Source organism: Pezoporus flaviventris, unplaced genomic scaffold, assembly GCF_033815535.1.
Source record: "Pezoporus flaviventris isolate CSIRO_AGI_PZ_B2104156 unplaced genomic scaffold, CSIRO_AGI_Pfla_v1 ptg000040l, whole genome shotgun sequence".
Taxonomy (NCBI): Eukaryota; Metazoa; Chordata; class Aves; order Psittaciformes; family Psittacidae; genus Pezoporus; species Pezoporus flaviventris.
In genome coordinates, this window is record NW_026892588.1 from 4,159,053 (window position 1) to 4,183,051 (window position 23,999).

A 23,999-nucleotide genomic window follows, 5' to 3' on the forward strand; every position below is an offset into this window, starting at 1 on the left:
CAAACAGCAGAATTGCAACTTTGATACTTTGTTAGCAAAAATTAAGGAGATAAAACAGAATCAATAAATGCATGAAAACACACTTTGTTCAAATGAAGCAGATGCTAGCAAGGGCTACAGTACACAGAAACAGCACTCAGACCATGGGCCCTAGCAATAGTATTTCTAAATAGTTTTTATAAGCAAAAGTATTATTCCTTACAGGACTTGTTACAGAGGGCTGTGAAGGTGGTTGAGCGCCTTTTCTTTTTGCAAAGCTATGTCCAAAATAGTACTGTTTCCCTTTAGGGTTCTGCATATCTTCTTTTTCCAGATGATGCAATCTATTCTAAACTGCCTGGAACTGGAAAGCTTCTTTCAATGGTCAGGGCAAAGCCTAGGAAAAAAAATTCTTTTCTGATAGTAGCGAATAATACTCTTCTGCCATTTCCCCGTACATCTCCCATTACCAGTAGACCATGTACCTACATCAGGGTGTAAGCCAAAGCTCACTGAAGTCAACTGCCAGGTCTCTTCAGGACAGACAAACAAGATCTAGGTCTCTGCCCCTTTAGATAGAAGAGATTTACCTTTGGTTGTATTACCATGTGTCTGATGCTACACACTATCTACAAAATGCTGAACCAGCTCTGCAAAGCTGTGACTAAGACTCCTACCTCTTATCTGTTAGATTCTAGATTTCAGCTTAGACTTCCAACAGAGGAACTCTGCCAAGTTTCCCAAAGGCACCTCAAGGGGTTAGGTTCCCCAGCTGCTCTGCTGTGCCTCTGATAGTGGTTAAATATCCAGCAGCAAAATAGTATGTTGTATTAACTGAAGATGCTCATGAATGCTGGCTTCTCTGTCTCAAGACAGAACTGCAGCAGCTTCTTAAATTACAAAATGCAGTTTCTGGTAGAAGGAAAATAACACAATAATTGTCACCAGAGTTCCTCTGGAAGAAATCATTATTTTACAACCAAGAGCTCTGATTGTATCTTTTCCCCCCATGCAAGGTTCATTATAGAAAATGAAACAGAATAAATTTAACTATGCTTTAACTTTGGCAGCTGGAATACATTTATCATAGGTGAAGGATTTGACATTTGGACTTGTAGATAACGAAGATTTTATTTGGCTTTGGAAGAACAGATTGCTTTTGATAGTATAAAATTTACAAAGAATATAAATCTACTTTTTATCTTAATGGACTTTTTATTCAAAAGTAAATGTTTTAAGACCTGCAGATGTTGAATAAAAATGTGCAAAACCAATTTTAATTGATTTTCAATAAATTAACTTGAAACCTGCATTTGTGTTCTTAATTTTATAATCAAGGAAGAAAGCTTTATTTACGAATGCTGATACCGAGGTAACAAAAGCTTTAACAATGCACCTTTCTCATTTAGGATGGTGAGGCACTGGCACAGGTTGCCCAAAGAAGTAAATGCTCCATCCCTGTCAGCATTCAAGCCCAGGCTGGACAGAGCCTTAAGCAACATGGTCTACCATTCAGGTGTCCCTGCCTAGGGGTGATCTTAAGGTCCTTTCCAGTCCAAACCATTCTGTGATTCTCTCTCATGCAGTGTTTAAATTGTGTTCTTATTCAGTGTAGCCCAAAATCAACTTCAGCAATGGAAATAAGATTTGCATAGCTGTCAGGTCAATTATACCAACCTCTTATCTTTGTAATAGAAAGTACACTGAGTTTTGAAGCTCTCAGATGCATGTCACATATGAGCCTTGGATTCCCCCCCCCAAATATTTGTACCTTAATGCTTACACTTCATATTGCACCTGGAGTTCATTACACACACAAGAACAGCGCAAGTGCCAGTTATGCAGGCAACTTTAAGAATAATTCTAGGAAGAACAGTAGGTATTGTCTTGCGCAAAATTATAGCAGGGGTCAGTATTACTACTGAGAGTAGTGAAGACTCAGTAGTATTACTGAATTTCTGCTTTCCAAGAAGAGACAGCAAGACCAAAGGCTAGCCTAAATCAAGATGCCTTAGTATTAAATCAACACCCATGACTTTGGGAAAATGTTTGTCTAGTTGAGCATTACACATTATTAACTAAAACAAGTCCCAAGTTTCTCACTTCAGAAAAACAGTGGGAGGAAACACCTCAAGGAATAGATAATGGGAATTTGCAAGGTTGTGATAGCTCAGAAAGACAGCAGCAAATAGTCATTTGAATTCAAAATACACTTTAGAGTACTCTAACCCAATGACCATCTGTTCTCACAAACCATTTTTAGAAAGCATATTACAGAAGGCACTTAGTCTTGATCAGTTGTTCTGACTTATGTGCATGTTTGTGCATTTACAATTAACAACACTGCATTGGTCATGTGAATTTAGGAAAGTATTCTTCAACAGCAAAAATCAGCTGACATCTAGTGATCTGTTGAGTACTTCCATTAATACATACATTTTCTTCCTCTAAACAATTTCACAATGTTAAGTACTTCCATTTCTCATTAGGTATCGTCATTAAAATCAAACATGTAGGGAAAAATAAAAGGGAAGCAGGAAAGCAGTATCACAGATTATTAAGGTGTAGCAATCAAGAAACCCAATACTAGTTATTAATATACAATAATTTCACATTATTCATAAGCATATACACAAGATCCTGAGATGGAAAGCTGAACATTTTGGGGCAGTTTTTTCAGTTTAGTCAAGTGCTACACAAGACAAATCCAATCTTGTTTATCACTTCACAAGACAATAAACCTGGCCTCTCCGGAAGCCTGCTAACCGCATTGTTCAAATAACGAAACAGGAACTTCCTCTTTGTACTGTGTTTGAACTGAAGAAGTAAATAATTAAACTACTACAGTACAACATTGTGTTGCCAGATCAGACAGTTAATAGTAGAAGGAACAGTGGTTTGACTCAAAAAGGTATGTGTTCAGTGAAAATAATCAAAAGCCCTTTTGGAGACAGCCATCCAAAATGCAGTTCCCTTAACTGGTCTCTTGAAGCACACACCATGAAAAATAACACCTTCTGCCTTCACTTCTTCCCGTAGACTAGCACAAGTCCCTTGCATCTCAGTGCAGTGCAGCACTTCCTTGTAGCTCTGCTTGTTTTTCAGGTTGCAGCACTCTCCTCAGTCTATGACTACGTAGTACAGTGGTAAGATCACCTTATTAAACATTTCATTCAACCAGCCACAGCAATTACACATTCTTCCTCTCTAAGTATTTTTAAAATAAATATTTCTATAGCAATTTGTCCTAAAGATTCAGTATCTTCAACAGTTAAAAAAGGCAACCTGAAACCATGCAGTCTGCTGAGCTGTATCTGATGTCTTTATAAACTAACAATTCCTGTGCGTTCCCTCATTTTAAAGAGGAATTCTCTTGAAACTTTAATTGTAAAACTTGCCACTTTTGGTGCAGACATGAGACAAACAATTCTTAGTTATTGCTAAGAAATGGCTTATGTTACGCCCTTCCCTCTTCCATGCTTTCCCCCTGCTCCAGCAGTATCGTATCACAGAAACTCACTATTCACACTGGAGGAATGATGAGATGAGCAAGCATTGTACTTGTAAATGGTTGCAGAAATGAGCAGAAGCTCTATGCCTTATTGTATGAATCTGTTGTCAAAACCAACAGTTTAAGGTAACTAAAACAGTAGTAAAATTATTAAAATAAGAAATTTATAAATGGTAGTAAACACACCTGCACTGCTGAAGTTTCAGCAGAAGCATCTGAGTTACATCATCTTCTCTCATGCTATCAATAGCTATAATTAGTAAGACTTGGAACCCATACAGCTCACAAGTCCCTTTTCTTCCCTTAGCATGTACCAAGTTTATAAAAACAAGATACCTTTCTTCACTCTCCACCTAATACCTACAAAATTAGAAGAGAAGTTTGTAAGAACAGCATAGTGCAAAGAGAAAGATTTTTAGAGCATTTATATATAGTCTGTATCTTCATTTCAACATTACATTAAAGGACCAGGTATTAACCAACTAATTAAGGTAATTTTTCTATTATGCTGGAGGATTTCAGGGAATGGTAAAAAAACAAAGATACCCATGACTGTTCATGAAAAAAAAAATTAAAAAAATGTCAATCCTGTTCCTAACAGTTGAGACAACTCTTGATTGCATTCTCCAGAGAGACATGAAAAAGGCAGACCCAGACACACACCACCACCCCCAAAGCCCTAATTATGCTTCAGGTATTACTAATGTTGCCTCTCCTGAAATCATTTTTCCCAGTCACTTCTCTCCCACAGGAGGACACCACAAGACTGGGAATAAGGAAGCAAGCTCAGGCACCAAGTGGCCAAATAAACAGGAGTTCCCAAACTAACACTTCAGCACTTAACCTGTGCAGGTGTGCACCTATAATACCGGGCTCATTACCACAAGCAGAGAAGAAAAAGCATGGGAGGAAAGAAGGCATGAGCTGAATTAGCAGTTCCCAATTATTTTAAAGTGTCCATCAAAGACACATGTGTGTTCAGCTTAAATTCAGCATTGGCCAAACCCAACTTACCATCCTAAATCATTTTCTCCATCTCTAGAAAATATTTTCTGCTATCATACCCTTAACTGCAGTGTTACTTTGCATTCAGGCAGATGTGAGGGAACTAGAGAAATGATACTATTTAAAGCCTGAAAATTACCTGCATAGCATTTGCAAGATTCATCCTCTTCCCTCTGTGCACAGAATTGATAATCCTGTCCAGTTTGTCCTTATCACTGTGTTTTGACTACTGCTCCGGCTCCAGCCTTGACATGTTCCATCTCAATTCACCAGTTTCCTTTTAAAATATAACACTAAAGATCACTTTAGTAGGACATTACAAAGACATACCCATTTTTGTTTACCCACTTATCTTTCCCCCTACTCCCCGAACTGCTTGTCTGCACCTTCAAGGCCTCTTATTTGTCTTCACGTTTAATCAAACTACTGACCTTCATTTCCCACACCAAGCTGAGACACTTTTCAAAATTCCTTTATAATCTTACTCAAAATGCCTGTTATGCATAGAAAAGCAGATTTTATTCAAAATTCCTCTTGAAGTTTTTGTTGAGAACAACGGTTTGACAAGTAGCTTGCCATGACAATTATTTTACATTTCTGACCAGTCATGTACTATTTCTTTGCTGTCATGCTCATGTAATGCCTACATTGTTAGAATGGCCTCAAGAGAGATTTCACCTTCCTAAATACTACAGCAATACGAATAATACACGATGGAAAAATATTAAATCTGATACACATAGAAATGGTTCTAAATCAGTGACCACAGCAAGGTTGAATTACATATATTTACACACATGCATACACATAATGATCAAGTCATACCAAAATGAAACTATTACATACAGCAACATTTGTATTTTTCCTTTAGAGACTCCATTACTACATGCAGTGAAATTCACATACAATGAGAAAGGCATTTGTAGGTGTGCTTTAATCGTTACTCTAGCTGTATCTTCATCAACACTATTGCAGCATTTCCCAATACATGACCCCTTGTAGCAAAGCATCCCTCAACCGTAAGTGGAACACTAGTTAGTGTTTGTGTGCAGGGCAAGTGCCTCCAGGACAGCAACAGCAAAGTTAGAGAAACAACAGATGGGAGGATGCCACCAAGTACATACTTCACAAGAATACAGAATCAAAACTCGTTCTTCTCTCTCAAAAAATACACACATTTAATGTTGGTCTTTTAATTCTAAGAAAAAAGCAATTCCAAAAATACAAACTGAACATCAGAGTCAAGTCAACCACCATAAAATGAAACAACATTCACAATAGTTAAGTCTACGGACAGCTTATATGACAAATATTTTCTCCCCCTTCACTAAAGTCCCCAAGTACATTCCAATATTTATCTTTAAATGAAGCTTTACGAAAAAATACTGCTGGTGTTCAGTTAGAATTAAAGGACTTGGATAAAGTGAAACAATAGAGACAGGTACAGATGGTGTGGGTAAAGTTACAAAGGCTTTACAGTTTGCATTATCTCAAGATACAAACATTCAAAAATTAACATGAAGTTGCTGTGTTATCAAAATATTGCAGCTATAGGCAAGGCAACATTAAATTAATAGCTGAGGGTGTGAGAAAAAAACACACATTTTAGTGAAGGTAAACAGAAGTGGCAGTTTTTAATTAGCATTTTTATAAAGCTACTATTACCTGGCCAGCCATAAGCCAAGCACAGGATAAAAAGCTTTCTCTGCTTCCTTTGGCTATAAGGTGACAGGGGAAAAATAAAATAAAAGGAAAAAAAAAAGGGGGGGAAACAAGTATTTAAAAAAAAAATTCACCTTTTCAAGATGTTCAAGATGAGCAGAAAGTCAAATAATCAAGTACAGGAGTAAGTACTAACCCAAGCAGTACACTTTAAAACACTTTGTCATTTGTAAATGTTACATTGTTTTAGTTTGGTGGCAAACCCTAAGCTAGTAAGAAAACTAACCTTATGCAGTACACTGAGTAACCACCGAAGTAAAAGTATTCTTCTGTTTACTCTTTGGCTAAAACCCCCTCAAAAGTAGCAGACAAAGAAAATGCCCAATACTGGCAAAAGACTTTTCTTTTAAACAAGTAAAATCAACTTATCTATTTAAAACTTGGTGCATTTCACAAGAACAAAAGAGGTAATGTTGTAATAAAATCAGTAACGTTACTTCAAATGGCAACAAACTGTTTGTTGACCCTGTGCAATAATACACTTTGCTCATATTACATTTATGAAAATATGACTGTTTCTACAGATATGTAGGAATCTGGTGTGCGACTGCTGTCAACTTAGTTTATAACTGGGACACAGAATTTACAATCAGAGTGCCACAAGAACTTCCAAATCGTTACTTCTAGCAGAGTTAATTTCAAAATGTTCAGATCCTGCATTATTTAACAGTTAATTCACATGGAAAACAATGGCACATATAACCTAGAGCATATGAACATCAATGACTGCACCCATTGCCAGAACACGCTGCACTGGTTTGACACTTTTCCTTAGTACATAGAAAGCAACAGCACCCAATAAGCCTGAGAAGAAATGCTGCTGTGTAAATACTGGCAACTATTCCTGAAAAAAGAATTATGGGATGTATTCTCAGAAGCTGCCCGATCCCATAATTTGTATTGCATAGGTCACAATCACACATATATACTCACACACAAGTATGTGTGCGCTTATATACACATGTATATACGCACACACATGCACGCACACACACACAAAGAATATATTAAGAAGACAATGAAGTCTGGTCACAGAGCAATTTACAGGCTCAATATATTTTTCTTTTTTTTTCTTTTTTTTTCTTTTTTTTACACTTTGAAAGAAAAACTTCAGTATTTTACAGTCATCAGTAGGCATTATATACACTGCACTTATGAAATCTAGAAAGTATTGAAATAGAAATACATTTCTGCAAACATTTGGGTAAGAAAACAAACCGAAATTTCTCAAAATTTGTGCTATCTACATAGTATTTTCTCTAAATCACAATAACTGTATCCATGGAATGTTCTCTAGAAAACTTTTTTTTTTTTTTAAACACCATGCACATTTTTAAGCAATTGTAACCCAAAATATCCCAACCTAAAACAATCTAACAATGTTTAGATTAAAAAATTTAAGTTTCAGATCAGATTTTAAAAAGATAAGTCTTTATCACAAGAGCTGTAATGGTAACAATTACATGTTAAGGCTAAACTGGTTTTGTTTTGTTTTTTTCAGAAACACATTTAAAGACACGTTTCTCTTGAGGCTCTGCATTATGAACTGTACTTACATATGACAGTGCAGTGAACATAATGTTCAGTCCTACAGTCAGGATGCAGTTGCTCCTTCCCACTCCACAAGATACTGCACCTTTCCATCAAGTGTCACCCGACGAGCCAAAATACGGTATTTCTCCCCACAAGCTATTCTACCTGCTGCACCAAAATAGCTAGTAATCGAGTTCTTTAGATGATTGAGCTGTAACTCCTGATCTGCTAAGTTGTTAAGTATCTCTGTATTGAGTTCATCATACTGGTAATCCTCCTTGCTCTCATCATCTTTTACAATTTCTGAGTTTTGAGTCTGGAGAGCTTTCCGTGGAAAGCGACCTCTTCTTCTCAAATGTGGTATTGCAGCAGGCCAAGTTCTTCCTGTACGAGTCCTTTTTCTCGAGTCAGATAAACTATTGAACAAGCAAAAAAGAAATCACAGCATTAACTCTAAAAAACTTTTGTAAATTGTATGTTTTGTCATCAGTTATTTCTATGCAACCCATAACTTTTTCTTGTCTGTTTTTCACTAATAAAAATAGATGTTGCCTACAGATAGATGACTATAAATACGGCACTTGCAAAATAAGAGTGATTTACAGAAGGTAAAATGTACTAATGTAACAAAACATTGTAGCCAAATGTTTTCAAGCTGAATTTCTCTCAGTTCAAACTCTGAAATATGAACAAAGATATTATAACAATCTATTTTACATCACTGCTTTCTAGAGCATTCACAACTTTCTAAAGGTTTATTACACATGGCCAGAAAAGTATGTATATCCAAAACTCAGATTTAGGTCTGGTAATGAAAAAAGGAAGCTGCTGACAATATGCAAGAATAAGCCATCACCCAAATATTAAAGTGTCCAAGATATAAATACTTATGTAAAAAAAGAATCTATATGCATACTAAAACTTACTTGATAAAGTCCTAAATTAACTGGTATTTGAACTTTAATGTTCAAGACCACTATGTAACACACTAAGGAAAAAAAAAGCACATCTTTTAACATGAAAAACAGAACTTTAAATTTGCATATTTTTAACTTTTAAAAGAATGGAATAAAGGGCAGAAATACAAAACAGTGACTACTACTAAAGTAAGTCCGCAGGTAGCAATTTCAGAAGTCCGAAAGTTAAACAAGAGGATTTGAAGATGGACTGTTTGTAGCAGTAATGTACAGAAAAACGAATCATGAGAGCCCTTGACAGCACAAAACAGAGAAGACAATAAGTAGACTGAGGATCCATGTATCTCAATAAAAGAGAAATTTGTGTTTCCTGAACTTGAGAGGGAAAAGTTTAAGTGACAATTTATTTCCAGAAAAGTCAATTGTAGTTAATAATTTATTTATGAAGACTCTGCCAAAAATTTTTCATGATCTGTGGACTGTAGTAAAATTGCAGCATACTTACTGTTCTTTAACACCAATACACAAACATACAAAAACAACAGCTGCTAAAATTAATTATGGGTATGCATCAGCTCTTTTGTGGCTTTTATTAGAAGGCTAAACTCAGGAAGCATTTATGGAGTTTAATTCTTTTCAGTAAATCTAATTTAACAACAACAAAACAGTAGTGAGTGAGCATGAAAACCTCACCCTGTGCATGGTAAGTAGAACTAGTAAAAACTAGTTTTTTGTCCCATTTACTTAGATTTCCTTGTGCAACTCATAGCTCTATCCAGTCTCCATTGCCCATTACTCCAAATCTCAGTGAGTCACCACATCCTCAATGTTATACCCCTTTGCAATATCCTCAGTTCTTCTTTATTTATTCTCCCACGAGTTCTGCAGTACCCTTACCTCCATCTCACATCTACTACAGCTGTCTCATAAGCTTAAGTCAAACTCCCACCTTATCTTCTACAGTTCTTGTGCTAAAGCTTCAACAAAAAAGAAAACAAGGCCAAAAAACACCACCAAAAAATAGCACTGGCAATGACCAGGCCACAGACCATTAGAAAATTTCCTGCCTTTCTGTGAATGGGGGTTGCTGGTTTGGGCCCCTCTCATCCAAGCATCTATCTTCATGGAACTACCTGCATCAGATTTCATGAAAGTTAGCCAAAAGATTCAGAATGGACTGGAAGTATAACAAAACCTCAGGTTTTAAGCCACCTGACGTAGAACATTACATATAATACATCAGGCAAGGTATCTTTTAGGATACCTGCAACTTCTGTTTATTAAGGGTGCAGTATTGCTGAGCCAATTGTTTTCCATCCCTCTTTCAGAAAGTTCTACTGAAATTACTATATTGCAAATATTGATCTTTAGAGCACAGAGAGTAATGGAATAACTACCTATAATGTCTGGAAATGCTAGATGAGGTAGTTTCTTTCATACTGGCAGCACCTGTGGATTCCACATCTGAGGTATTGGATGAATGTGCAGTTCCATCAGATTTCCTGAGATGCACGATAACAGAGTTGCCATGTAATGAAAATAAGATAGTAAAAACTGAGCTGACATTTCAGAAGCAAACAGATAAATTACATGATATTATAATACAGTATTTTTTAGGGGGTTTGGGTTTTTTAATTTACCCAACAGTGCAGGGTAATTCCAAGGTTGGGTTCTCTATCACTGGAACTGGTTCACTATCCTAAGGGGGGAAAAGAAAACAAAGAAAAAGTACTTCAAATGTAATGTAACTGCTGTATCAACTTTGTTTGAGGGCAAATGGGGAAATACCATGATTCACATTAACTGGTTATGGTTTTCCTCAAAAATTATAATCCAGTTACAGGGAAAAGTGGAGTGGGCAAGGAAGAATATCCAAAACCTTACCAGAGGAGATGACTCTGGAGTCTTGTGTATCATTTTTCTTGTATAGGGACCAGGTGGACGACCTACTGACTTTTTCTTCCCCTTTCTTTCTATACCATTACTTAATTCCCTAGAAGAAAATTGATATTCTGTTCTGTATTACTGAAGATCATCTAAAGTTAATTTTTTTTTTTTGTTTGGCAATGAATACATGATTAGATTTCTATGCACTAAGATGTCATTCTGATTAATAAAATTTTTCAGGTACAAAGCTACATATTTTTGCTTCTAGAATAACATTAACAGATACAAGATCTTTCTAGTGACATTACTGACTCCCCAGCATTGAAGAAGAATGAACCAGAGTTAGGTGTTACTTATTCGCAAGATCACACTTGATAAAAAAAGAGGGCACACTCACTAACACAAGTTACAACTTGACATCATACTTCCTATCTAGAATTTTATTTAGATTACTGCATAAAAGCTCCTGAAATGCAAGAGACTCTATTTCCCAAATGACAGCAAACTTGGATATTTCCTATTGTTCTTGCTACTAAATATTTGCTTGGTTTGGTAATAGAAAGCTAATGAAATTTCCTTAAAGACCTTTTTCTCACAAATAGCCCATCTCTAGAGTTACTTTAAAATAAATACATTCTACAATGTAAAGGTCCTTCTTGTAGGCCCCAGAAATATACCCAAAGTAGCCTGATTTACCACAACATTGCTAGAATGACTGCGTCATTTTACCTCACATCAGGGATTGGCTTAGATGATTTTCTGCCCTTAATTTTGAACTCATGAGAAGTTCCTTCTGGTTCTTTCTCAGCCTTTAAAGCAGCATTTGGTGGCACAGGAGGAACGCGAATTCTCAAGCCAAACAAATGTTTCTTTTTCTTTATTTCTTTTCCAGACATAAACCTAGATGATTTTAAATTAATTGTTAAAATTCTGACCCCAGAGAAAGCAACTTTTATAGTAAAAGTATACATAGAAAACAAAACTATACAAGTGAGACTATTCATTCTAATGTTATTTTATCCCTCTCTTTCCACTAACACAATCCTCACTTTCACATACACGACAGTATGTGAAGTGGAAAGAGTGGAAGTTAAAACAATTTTCTCATTATCTGGGTTACACTCAAATAGTTATGTTACAGTTTGAAACAGAAACAATATTTAAAATTTTACGAGCTATCTCCAGGCAAACTGATTATCAGATAGACTGAGCACTGTAATCTACACCAGCTTAAACAGGCAAGCCACATTCAAAACAAAAAGTACCAATAACTTACATGGTCTTGTAATCATTCAATGCCTCCAGTACATGCTCATATCTTTCAGATTTTGGTGTATCTGCCAGCTGTGAAGTATTAAGAAATCATTTAACCTATCAAATTCTTTAGTAATAGAAAGATTGAGGTTACTTTGTGTCACTGTAACTACAGAACTGGATGTGAAGTACATCTATGAAGTACTAGCTGTAGAAACCACCAAACCCCAAAGGATACTAATCATTATCCCATACATCGTAACCTACACCCACAGAACTGATGTCAGCATCAAGGCCAAAGAATTTGAGTTTTACTTGTACAAAGTGCAGGAAAAATGTCTCAAGGAATTTTAGTTTACTGAAAGAACGTAATACTAGCTTGCTCTCCCAAAACTGCTAACAAGAACTCTTCTGTGGCATCATACATGTCCAAATTAACTGAGATTGCAAACAGAATATAACTATTACTGACACTTATTTTATTGGTGATCATTTCAACCAAATCTTGTCACAGGATCCAATTCCCATTTTTGCCAACATCAGTCAATGAGATACAAACAAGGGATAAGGCCCAGAAAAGTTAAAATATAGAGAAAGAAAGAAAGAAAAAAAAAAACCCCAACCAAACAGTAAATCCATTTCATGCCCCTTTTGCTCAGACCCATTCTTACACCAAAGCCTGAAGTCCCTATCAAGCTACCAAAACACTGGAGTCTTCTCTCTGAAAAACGGCATATATAAGAATTAGAGACACAGCAGAGCAAGTATGGTGGTGACTCTGAAGAATTAGACACAACATTTATGTAATCGAATTTAAAATAAGATTATTTTTATGTTTAGACAGCTATTTTTAAATTCCAATGAAGCTACCATATTTCCAGTCGCCACACAAAATGTTCCAGAACTTATATCCAATTGGCTCTGCAGTAAGTTTATCTTTGAGTTCTACAGTTTGTAATTTTTACTATTAGTATAAATACAACACAGCAGACTGTACAACATTTACAGCTCAAAAAAAAAACCCAAACCCACCACCTTCAAGTACTTCCAAAAAGCCACAATTCTGACTATTTCAGACAGAAGTGCTCGAAGGATTGAATGTGCTAACAGCCAAATCAATGAGTAAATATAAAAGCCAACCTTTTAGCCCAATCTGGGTCAAGATTCACCATCTACCTGACTAACAAAGTTGAGTTATTCAACCAACTTCAGCCAAAGAAATTAAGAACTGTTTTCACACATCTTTACCATAGGCATTCAGTACAATCCATCCCTATCCAAAGGTCTTGCATCTCTGCAGCACTTAACTATAGAAAACTGCCATGTTTCTTGCATCCTAAATAACAAGATGCTAAATAATTGACTCAGGAGTTCTGATAATTCCACCACTTATTCCTATCTGACTATGGCTAAAATACTTTTCCTCTTAATCAATTATAAGCAGCTAGAGAAAGAAACCGAGGTGTCATTTCTAACAGTGACAAGTTCGGAGTATTAAAAAAAACAAACAACAAAAAAACCCAAAACCTTAAAACCATTATATTGTAGGTATTAATTTTATGACTAATTTGTTTAATGAACAAACTAGGTGAACCAAAGTAGTAAAGTACATTTCCCTCCGATCTCTCAAAACAATTTTTCCCAACTTACTGATATTTAAAATCTTTTCAGAATAAAGTCTTGAAGATTTCCTCAACTCAGTGTTTATGTAATTATTCCAAAATCTACCCCCTTCAGAAATGATTCTTCAGACTTAAAAGTAGTTTCCTTTAAGGTGTAGAAATATCGATTAAAGAACTGAGCGTATCACTTAAAGAGGTGAGTTTCCTTGTCTACCCTCTCCTTCCTCCCCTCCCTTCATTATGTGGTTTTCACATAGCTTGAGCGTGGATTGATTGAGAGCATAAAGGGGAAGAGCAGCACAATGAGGACTGTAGCCTTTCAATTTCTTCAAAATGGCATATGTGCTCCAAGTCAACGGCAGCTAGATAGCTCCACTCACCACCACCATAGCTGCTCTGACCACCATTCTGACACAAAATTTTATGAAATCCAGAGTAAATTTTTGTATGTGAAATAAGAACACATTAGTGTCTTCTACATTTACCTCAACACTAAGAAACTGAAGTCAAAATTAAACACTGCTTATGTAATTGCCAGACTGCAGACAGCCAAGACAGCCAGAACATCTCATTCTATTGAAAGGACGATATGAGAACTGCATTTTGTTCAGCCTTTTTTTAGTTAAACCTTGAGACTTGATAGGACCAAGAACACACATTTGATTTCTCAAATTGTGTCTGCTAGTAGAAATGGATTACAAATGTATGAATTTTCCTGAGAAGTATAAAAGTGGGATGCACTCATAAGAAAATTTGAACCCAGTTCTATGCCTCCTGCATTTAACTTCACAACACTAAATTTCCATGCACAAACTGCATACTCTACTAAGCAGCTTGGCAATTTGAATTTAGACATAAATTTTGCATGCAAACTTGAATGCAGAAACAACTACCTATACTGTTCCTCTTTGTTAAATATGAAGTCAGTCTGCTTGAAGAAACAGATTTCCTTTAATGCTAAAATAACTGCACAGTAAATCAAACAGCTGGAGAAATAACTAATATAGTAGTGATCGAAAAACCAAGATGCCTTGACAAGTAGCAGAATCAGACTGGAAAAGGATCCAAATAATCTTCAGAGCTGGACACAAACTGATTACCCCCATACTTGGAAGAGCGAGAAAAGAGGAAATTAGATGTTCATGTACAATATTTTGTTATGTGTTACACCTTCAAAACAGATTTCCTGGTCTTTGCACAAAACTATCCAAGAAGTAGGAATTATATGTGTGTGTATATATATATGCGCAATTAGGTTGTCAAGTATTAAGTTACCATTCAAATAATAAAATAATTTACATGGATCATTTTAGAAATTTTACAGCACATAAAAAGCACACAGTACTTAAAATCATTCTATTTCTGAGAGAAAATTAAAGATTATCTCCTCATTATTTGGGATTACCAGATTGATAATAAAGATAATAAAGGATTCAACATCCAGAATGAAAAAGTTCATAGGTCACTAACATTCAGGACATATATATTGCACTGTGAGGAAAACCAAGAAAGTATTCCAATGACTTACCTCACCAGGATGCAATCTATCCCAGTTTTCATTAATGTAGGCCATGAGTTCAAGCTCTGAGTCAAAGTATTTCTTCTTATGAATAACACTTAGGTTGTAAAGGCATAGATGTGCTATATCTACCCTAGAGTTCAGAAATATTGGAATAAAAGACAGGAATAAAGACTCCTTTTCTTCCAACTGCTTTTCTTTTGAAAATTTCTTAGAGAAGATACTAGCATGATATAGACAGAGGAACACAAAGCACAACTTAGACACTCAATACAGGGAACAACATTATGAAATTTCCTGTCATTTCTCTTCAAGTGATTCATTCTGCTTTGAATCTTTAATCTCTGCCCCATCTCACTGTGATCGTGTTTTTTTAAACTCCAAAACTGGTTTAAACCACAAGATAGTTAAGTAAGTCCAAATTTATACTTGAATCTATAGATTCTGAGCTCATGCAAGTATTCTGGTGAATTAGCATTTAACAAGTTATTTCCACCATGTATTTGTTAGCATATATATCCACAAGATTGAGTATAATTTGTAATACAGGCTAGTTCAAAGATTTCAAACTACAATTAACCATTAAGTCTCATCAGGGAAACTATTATGTGTACAGACGCGTACTCCAGTAATCATTACATTTGGCTTATCTGATGTTAGGATCCTAAGACTGCAAAAAAGATTTTGTTCAGATCTCAGTCTTCACATATACAAGTGAGTAGTTGCTCACTACTTCACTGAACCATCCCAGGAATAAACCCCAAAGCATGCAATTGTAATATATCTCTACATTTAAGGATTAACTTAGAAGAAAAGATGTCCCTGTTAGTACAAGCAGTAAGAGCAACTCAGGAAACAACAAGACATCAAGTGGATTTCCTTTTTTGCAAGGAGGATCAAAACACCAAAGAGAAATTCAGAGCATGTATTAAATTCCTGGTTTTAATTCATACATACCATCTCAAGGGTAAACGTTTGAGGTATTCTGGTCCAGAACTGCAAACTGAGCAAATGAATGTATAAAACCTAAAAATATATAAATATACAGATATACATGTGTCTGGGTGGTGAGTGTCTGTACACACACTCTTCATGTTTAACACCCTAGTTATGCAAAAATGAGTTATGCAGGCTAGAAACCCAGCCATATGATATTTGAGAGTCCCTTCATCTTCCACCTTCCTTCATTAACTTCTAAAATCTCTACTGGTACCTACCAGATAAGGTACTTGATCAGTTGTATCCTGGTACCACTGTTTCATACTCCCCAAGGAAGTCCCTCAGCCTGTGACTATGCCTGTGAAAATGTTCTGAAGTGTTCCCACCCCATTCTCTCATGCAGAAACCCATGCATCAGTGTAAGCATACACTTAAAGGACCCATGCATTCCTAGGCCCCAACTCAGTTCCTCTATACAAACATTCCAGCACAACCAACAGCTAAAGGAAAGTATAACTGATAACAAATGAGATACTACTTGATTTGCTTCTCCAGTTTTCTCATCTGCTCCAACTATTCCAAGTTCCTCTTAAAACAAAAGCCCAGACTAGCACTCTTATTTTCTTTTGTCCTGACTCATCAGATATCAACAGAGGATGTATTCAGCTCCCCTCAGTGTAACAATCCTTCTGGCTTTCTCCAGTTCCCTATGCTGTTAGTACATGAAACTACTACCACATGTACACAATGGCAACCTACCTTGGAGCATGGTGCCTGTTCCATATGAGACATTGGTCACCTATACAGTGTGAACCTGAAAGCCCTTATCCAACTTTCAGACCCACTAAAGCAGTCTGATTTGAAGCTTGCAATCTCCTACTAGACAGCACCCATAGTATAATAGACTTTGGCATAAAGTGAGGTCAGTAGCTATTTGACTTCAACCATCCACAACCCACTCCACTGAACTGAGATGAACTGCATTTTCCTGGCAGCTGAACACATGCTTTAGCTTGTATGATCTAACCAAAACTCACCCCATTTTTGGAAAGCAGTGTTGTACTATGGATACCCTAATAAAAGTTCATATGGGAGATCCCCATATTTTAAATAAAGGCAACCATGAAGTACAGCTTCATTTTCTTACCTGTCACCAAAAAGCATTGGCTTTTGGAGGCACTGCACACAAGCCTCATGAAACCACTGCTTACATTTGCAGCACTGCAACATCTTTAGATACCAGCTTCAACAACAGAAAGAAAAATAAGATGTGTTAAAAAAGTCACTGGCAATTGTTCTTCCTTATTTTTGTTCTTCATTATGTTTAAATTAAGTAGCAAGGGGTCTTCTGACCCTGACAGTCATCTGAAAGGATATTTCAGAAACATTTAGCTCCACCATGAATCATTACTAGAAAAGTAGTGACTAAGAATAATAAAAGATAGTCTATTAAAGGATGAACTAAGTTAATAAATGAAAAAATAAAGCTTAATTTCCTATGAAAACCATATTTTTATTATCTCTAATAAGAATTCAGTAACCATATAAGTTTCTTCTTGCATACTGGATTCACTTCCTTGTTATTTTCCAGCTGCCTTAAGTCAGAACATTTGTTCTGAGGACTGGACTACTCAAATCCTTAAAACAAACCTCAGTTTACAGAGGTTTATTTTCATTTTCCTTTTTCAGCTCTCCCTTGATAAAAGGAACCATGCAACATTGAAGGCAATGTTTGTCCAAGTCTGCAAAATTCTCAAACTAGAGCTCTGTTCTGCAAACATAAACTCAAGAGCTTCACTTCTTTGTGAGACTCTTGACTCCAATGCTATTTTATCTATTTACTCATCCATGCAGACACCAGAGTATTTATCTCTGTCTACTTAAGAAGTTCACTTGTTCCCTTTCTTTTAGAGAAAGAACCAGCAGAGGACTCTAATGTCACAAGGGGAAAAAAGTTCCCCCCCCTGCCAGGAACTGCAATCCAGGGTATGATACTGCAGTAGAATCAGCTGCCTATTCCAACAAAATTTAATAGACTAATCCTAAATACATTTATATTTGTGACTAGTGATAGAGATACACTGCCTAAAATTGCAAGATCAAAAAAAAAAAAAAAAATCCATCAAATCCCAAAACATTAAGAGTAGCAATGCAAAAGAAGTTCCTGCTTGTTGTAAAATGGACTGTAATGTTATGTGATGGTCACATGACAAGATTAAAACAAAAGATCTGATGGGAGAAGGAAAGACATTAATAATGTTTCCCAGGAGACATTACAAAAAAATTGAAAATGCCACTTTGCATTGTGTTTAGTATCTACATGCAAGAGAAACAAAGACATTCACAAGTAGAAGTCTACAGGATCAACTGTATGACAGACAGACATTCTTACAGTATCTATTTACTCACTCTCCAGGTCCTCCACAATAGCAGTAACACTGCTGGACATTGGTTTTATGACCTGCATCCCACTCAAGGTCTGTTGCATTATAAGGTAATGTTTGTTTCATGACTTGCAGTGCTTTGGCATTTGGTCCTTTCTTAAGCGCACCTCCCCTCTGGTCCAAGACAAATACACGAGTTTACAAAAGCAATAACGTATTCCCAAAACTTGCAAATCCTTCAATTTGGAAGTTATGAAAATTTGTCTATAATAAAATACTATCACCTGTGTTTCTTCTAATATTGGCATATTTTAAAGATAAACTGAAAGCCTAATGTAATTATAACTAAAATACATATTAACTCCCAACATATAAAATCTCCAAATCAAAGTTAACAAGTAAGAAATCACTGAGAAAATTCAGTATTTTTGTGTGTTTCAGCTTCAGAAGCAAAGTATGTACACGATATGGGATGTATTAAGACATGTTTTTCTAGAAACACACCTTTGTTGTTGTTGCAAAAACGCACTGTCGACAGAGCCATTTGTCATCTGATTCAATCACGCTGGAATCAATATTTGGTGTGTGACACAGCTGATGGTAGCCTTATGAAAAATGACCAAAGTGTTATTAAAACAGAAAAAGCTTACAAAGAATTAACTACGTATCATTTTAACCCAAACATAAAACATTATCCATCATAAAGTGCCAAAAATTTGATCTAAAAGATTGGTAACACATTCATAATGTTCTTTTGAACCTCTTAGTATAAAAAATAAACTTTACTTACAGAACATTTGTTAGTCACTTTAACATGGATTATCGTTATCCAATGAGCTGTTAATAGCCACGAAGGGCTATAAAAGTTAACTTCAGTTAAGCAGCCAGGCAAATATCCTCCTTCATAAAACAAATCAAAACATCTTTTAAAATGCAGTAAATAGGAAAGACGCTAGTTACCTTGCCCACATTTATCACATATAACCATTTCATTCGGTGCTTCTGAATACTCTTCCTGACATATTGTACAGACCATTTCCCCACTTTCAGTGGCTCCTAGACAAAGATGAAAGTGTGATTTTTTTCTTTACAACTGCAGTTGGAATGGTTACCATGTGTATGTATTTTTTCTGTTATTTCAGTTACAAATCCATTCATTGTAGAATCATATTGTTATAAATACTCATTTCCTAACAAAACCACATTCTGACCTTTTGTACAGACCGTATGCATTACAAATATTGATGTCACTTATCATAGGTTGTTGAATATTTATAGGCTATGTATTTTTACTATGCAGTCCATGGTCCCTTTATAAAACATAGAATAAAGGAATAAAGACTGTAAGTGCAGACTAAAAAAATATGCATAAACAAATCCTATCTGGACAACTGAGAGGTATGTTTTGTATTTACAGTAGTTTGTGCTTCTTTTCATATGCACAACTTGGAGCTTATCTTTTGACAGATCTGCCCAGGGTGCTTTAATATTAAACTCCAGAGCCCTGAGGAAATATGTTATTACTGCTTACGCATATCTGCGAGCACACAAAAGCATACAGTAACAGTAGAGACAGGAAAAAAAAGTGGCCTTGCAAACAGGAAACAAAACTGCATCTTGCTCCTATTATATACCACCTACCAGTGTAAAAAAAACTGGAATAAAAGTTTCTTAGTCTACATGTTATATTCATGCACTAAAGTTTGATAAGTGTAGCAAAGATCATAAACCAGTACTATACAGAGGCAAAATAGCAGTACTTTAAAAGCTTCTCAGAAATAAAGCAGATTTTTTGCTATTACAAATACAAAGCTTGTCCTGTTAGCAGATAGTGTTCAGTTTAAATACCGAGAAACTGCAAGAGCCAGATGAAGTTTCCACTGCCTGTATGAGATGAGGGAATTGTAACCGTTTTTCATGAGAAACGGTCATCCATGCTTCAATAGCATTAGGTTATCAAAATACTAGCTGCTCCCCAAATATTGCAAAAATCAAAGCTCATGTACAATAGATGTTTCACTTAATAACTGCATATTTCTTTATATCACATGAATACTCCAAAATTTGTAATGGTTCCTTATGTGCAACAATTAAGGTATTACTTTTAAATGTGAAAACTCCATTCAAACCTAGGATTGATTTTCCAGTCTTTGGTTTCTTTCGACGTCATGATGTTTCAACTGAAAACATAGGAGGACATAAACTCTGTGTAAATTAGGGCCTGGAGTTTTCTGCTATGACAGAGTATTATACTCTATTCCCATCCAAAAAAACTCAAATTTGATTATGCTTAGAAGTGTTCTCCCCTCCCTGCACATAGTTATGTGAAAACAAGCAAACAGAAAAAGCAACTGCAATGATAAAGAATTAACTGAAAAGAACTTTTTTATTCACCTAAATCAGGATCCTGGGTCATGTTAAACTATATCACTCTTTAGGATACAAAAAGATACTCTAATAATTTATTTTAACAGATATAGTAATCTACACAAAATACCCAACAAAAACTACTTTACTGAAGTTCTTGCCTGTTTGTATGTCCTTCCAGAGAACCCAGGATTTGGAACTGTCTTCAAATATAATGAAGCAGTTCTGTTTCAGTTTGTTTATCTGAAAACCAAAAATACAGCAGAAGCCATGAGTAAAATACTAGACAGAATAATGTACTTAATACGGAGAGACACAACAATACCATAACATTTAACAAACACGGTACTGTAAGACTCCAGTGTGTTTTAATAAATCCTTTACCTTTTTGATAGTTCCAAGATAAAACAAGCCATCTGACCATCTAGCTAGGACATCCTGACCTTCTTCAAATTTACACAGTGGCTTTTTGGCTTTCTGTCCATCACGTAATGACGGCTTGGTCAGAGATGCTGAGCTCTTATGGCTTCGACGTACAGGAGACCGCTTATGGACCAGTGAATTACCCACCGCTGTAGAGTCTCTAAAGATAGGGAAGAAAGAGAAAAGATAATCAGAATTAGGTTAAAGAAGAAAAAACATATGTTTTGAATATTAATACGATTCACAGCTAAAACTCACCTTATAGTAGCCTTGGCTACTATAAGAGTCTACAAGATTTGAAAGAGACATGTAAAAAAATGTCTTCTATGAAAACAATTAATATAAGTGAGGATGGGGACACAAGCTTTTCAGCTCAGAGAGTCTTCATAAAGTCACCAAAAAAACGCATCAAAGGATTCAATCTAGAACTACTTAGGCAAAACAATTAGTCACTTTAATGACTGACAGTTTTCCAAAATTCCAAGGAAGCTAAAAAGGTACTAAAGGTTAGGGTTAAGCAGGTGTGGGGAAAGAAACCAGGTTGAGCACTACTCAAGATACCTCCAAACACACATCATGCTTTGCCACTAAGCATAGCTATAGAGGTTTCCAGCACAAGAAGAATTTCTACATGCTAAACTTCTAATGTAAAATGTTTTCCTCTTTGTTAAATTCAGAGAATAAGGAAAGAAAAGCAAAAGATCTTGAAACTTCTATTCACAGACAAAGCTCAAAATTACATTAATCAATAATAGTTTTTTCCTCATACAATTCCACAACATATATTCATCTGTAAGCGTGATTATGCTTTTATGTCAGACTAGCTACCAAACACTCTGAGGAGTAAAATATAGAAAATTGTAACATAGGACCAGATAATGTGCAAGCAACAATCTTCATAAGTAATAAGCAGAATTTGACTGTAAAACAAATTTATCCTTATATCCAAATGTATTTTCTCTTTAGAAACTAAATGTATGAATTACTATGACAGAGATACAAGGACAGAACAGAGAGTTACATGGAGTCAACTGAAAAAGCAAAGTTTCACCTCATTCTAAGTAGATTAGGTGCATTATTAGCCCCAGAAATGTTTGCATTAATCAAAGCACTAATAAAAGCAGTAAATGAATCAGCACCCTATACAGTTTAATGAGAATTACTATTCAGATGCCGGAGAAGTTCCTCTAAAGTTTCAAAGAGGATGGAATCCTTTCTCCCTAAATGTTTACTATTTACTTTCAATATGAAAATAAACTTGGAATTATAATGACTGAAAACACCAAAAATATGCAGAAATGCAAAAGTTAGTATTCTAGAAAGCAATCAATTTTTTTTGGACTGGACAGTTTAAACCAAGAAGGCTAGACACAAGAAAGTTAGACAGCTATTTTAAGCACATTTATAATCAGTGTAGGTCATGACATTGAGAGCAGGCCAGACAATGGGCCAGAGAAGTGTTCCATTTTGCCCAGTAACTAACTCTAGCATCGCCGTGTACAACTGGGCCACCAATTTAAGTCCTGCCTGATCTCAAACGCAGAAATATTCCAGCAGGTGACTGGGGAAGACCAGAGGTACAGGAAAAAAAAACTCAACAAACAAGCACTCCTCTCCCAGATATTCTCTAGGTCTTTTACAGCCTGTGGATCCAAATATCTTGAGCAGTAATGCCTCTGTATTTTAGTCCTTAGTGGAACTTTTTCCTGCATGTTTTCCTACATGTTTTGTTGAACCTTTAAAGGAGTACTACTTCTGGCTTGTTTCACAGCTGGCATGCTGTCACTTCATTTGACACCCTTCACCACTGCATGAGAAAACTTAACTGTCATTGTCCCTTTTCCCTTCATGCCCCAGTAACAATGTTTACACCCACCCAGACATACTTCTCAGGTAAGAATCCTACCAGTTCTGCAGCTTCTCATGTGAAAACCATTTAAAGTTACTGCTGCTTTTCCACAGTTCTACTTTAAGCTCTTATAGATAGAACAGGTTGCCCAAAGTGGTAAATTCTCCATCCCTGACAGTGTTCAAGGCCATGTTGGACAGAGTCTTGGGTGACATGGTCTAGTGTGAGGTGTCCCTGCCCACTTTCTACATTATTTTGAATAACCTCATATCCCTAAAATATTTCATTATTTAAACTTACAATCTTTTGTACCTCACTGCAAGACTGTCCCTTATCTTGTACAATAGCTTAAAATTTCACAAGGGCCTCTAAAGCAGGGCACCAACCCTTAATACCTGTTGCAACCATATTCTACTCTCTCCTTTGCATCTGCATAGTCATTTACACACCCAACAGGCTCAGAAACAAACACGTCTGCAGTAAGTCAGTCATGAGAGGGAAAAAACGGTTTCCCTTCATCACTTCCCCAAACTTTTCTGACTACACACACTTAGTACATAGAAAGCACCATTCAAAAGCCAGGCAAGGCTTGATCAGCACAGCCTTATCAGAAACAGTTGTGAAACTATAACCTGGTCTCAGACAACAATTCTTTTCTTGGCAATGACTCATCATTACAAACTATTAAAGTATTTTGATACTTCAAATTACATCCATGAACTTGACTTAACATATTCAGTGGGTCAATAAGGCACTACATGTAGTGCAAAGCACTTAAAGCAAATTTACTTGTGCACCTTGAAATTGTTTTACAAGTGTTTTAACAGTCCTATTTCTCTTTCAGAGGTTCAAAGATTTTTCTTTACAGCTTTTTATCTGGTTTAAGAGACTACATGAAGTAGCTCAGAGGCAGGAGTGTTGGCTCCTCCAGTACTTGCAACAAAGGTGTGGAAGATCTTGTACAGAATAAGGAAAGACAACATCATCGTATAGGTTTGTGCTGAAGGGACCTTAAAGCTCATCCAGTTCCAGCCCCCTGCCACAGGTAGGGACACCTTCCAATAGAGCAGTTAGTCCAAGCCCTGTCC

The 23,999-nt window shown here is 36.0% G+C and overlaps 1 protein-coding gene across 5 annotated transcripts in view; it reads right to left on the reverse strand.

The window, feature by feature from the left end:
* Positions 1-5,265: 5,265 nt before the first annotated feature.
* The window catches only part of MTF2 (metal response element binding transcription factor 2), a 34,299-nt gene continuing 15,565 nt past the window's right edge, over positions 5,266-23,999 (reverse strand). For 2 of the 5 annotated variants that reach the window (XM_061465495.1, XM_061465492.1), the window contains exons 2-15: positions 21,024-21,222; positions 20,801-20,882; positions 19,233-19,328; positions 18,777-18,877; positions 18,298-18,446; positions 17,036-17,131; positions 15,907-15,975; positions 14,959-15,082; positions 11,831-11,898; positions 11,284-11,454; positions 10,552-10,660; positions 10,308-10,366; positions 10,065-10,169; positions 5,266-8,166 (exon numbers count right to left, since the gene is read on the reverse strand). In XM_061465495.1, the coding sequence (XP_061321479.1) occupies positions 7,812-8,166; positions 10,065-10,169; positions 10,308-10,366; positions 10,552-10,660; positions 11,284-11,454; positions 11,831-11,898; positions 14,959-15,082; positions 15,907-15,975; positions 17,036-17,131; positions 18,298-18,446; positions 18,777-18,877; positions 19,233-19,308 (1,482 nt within the window). In that variant the 5' untranslated portion in view covers positions 19,309-19,328; positions 20,801-20,882; positions 21,024-21,222 and the 3' untranslated portion in view covers positions 5,266-7,811. The other 3 variants (XM_061465491.1, XM_061465494.1, XM_061465493.1) reach the window with 3 other exon arrangements.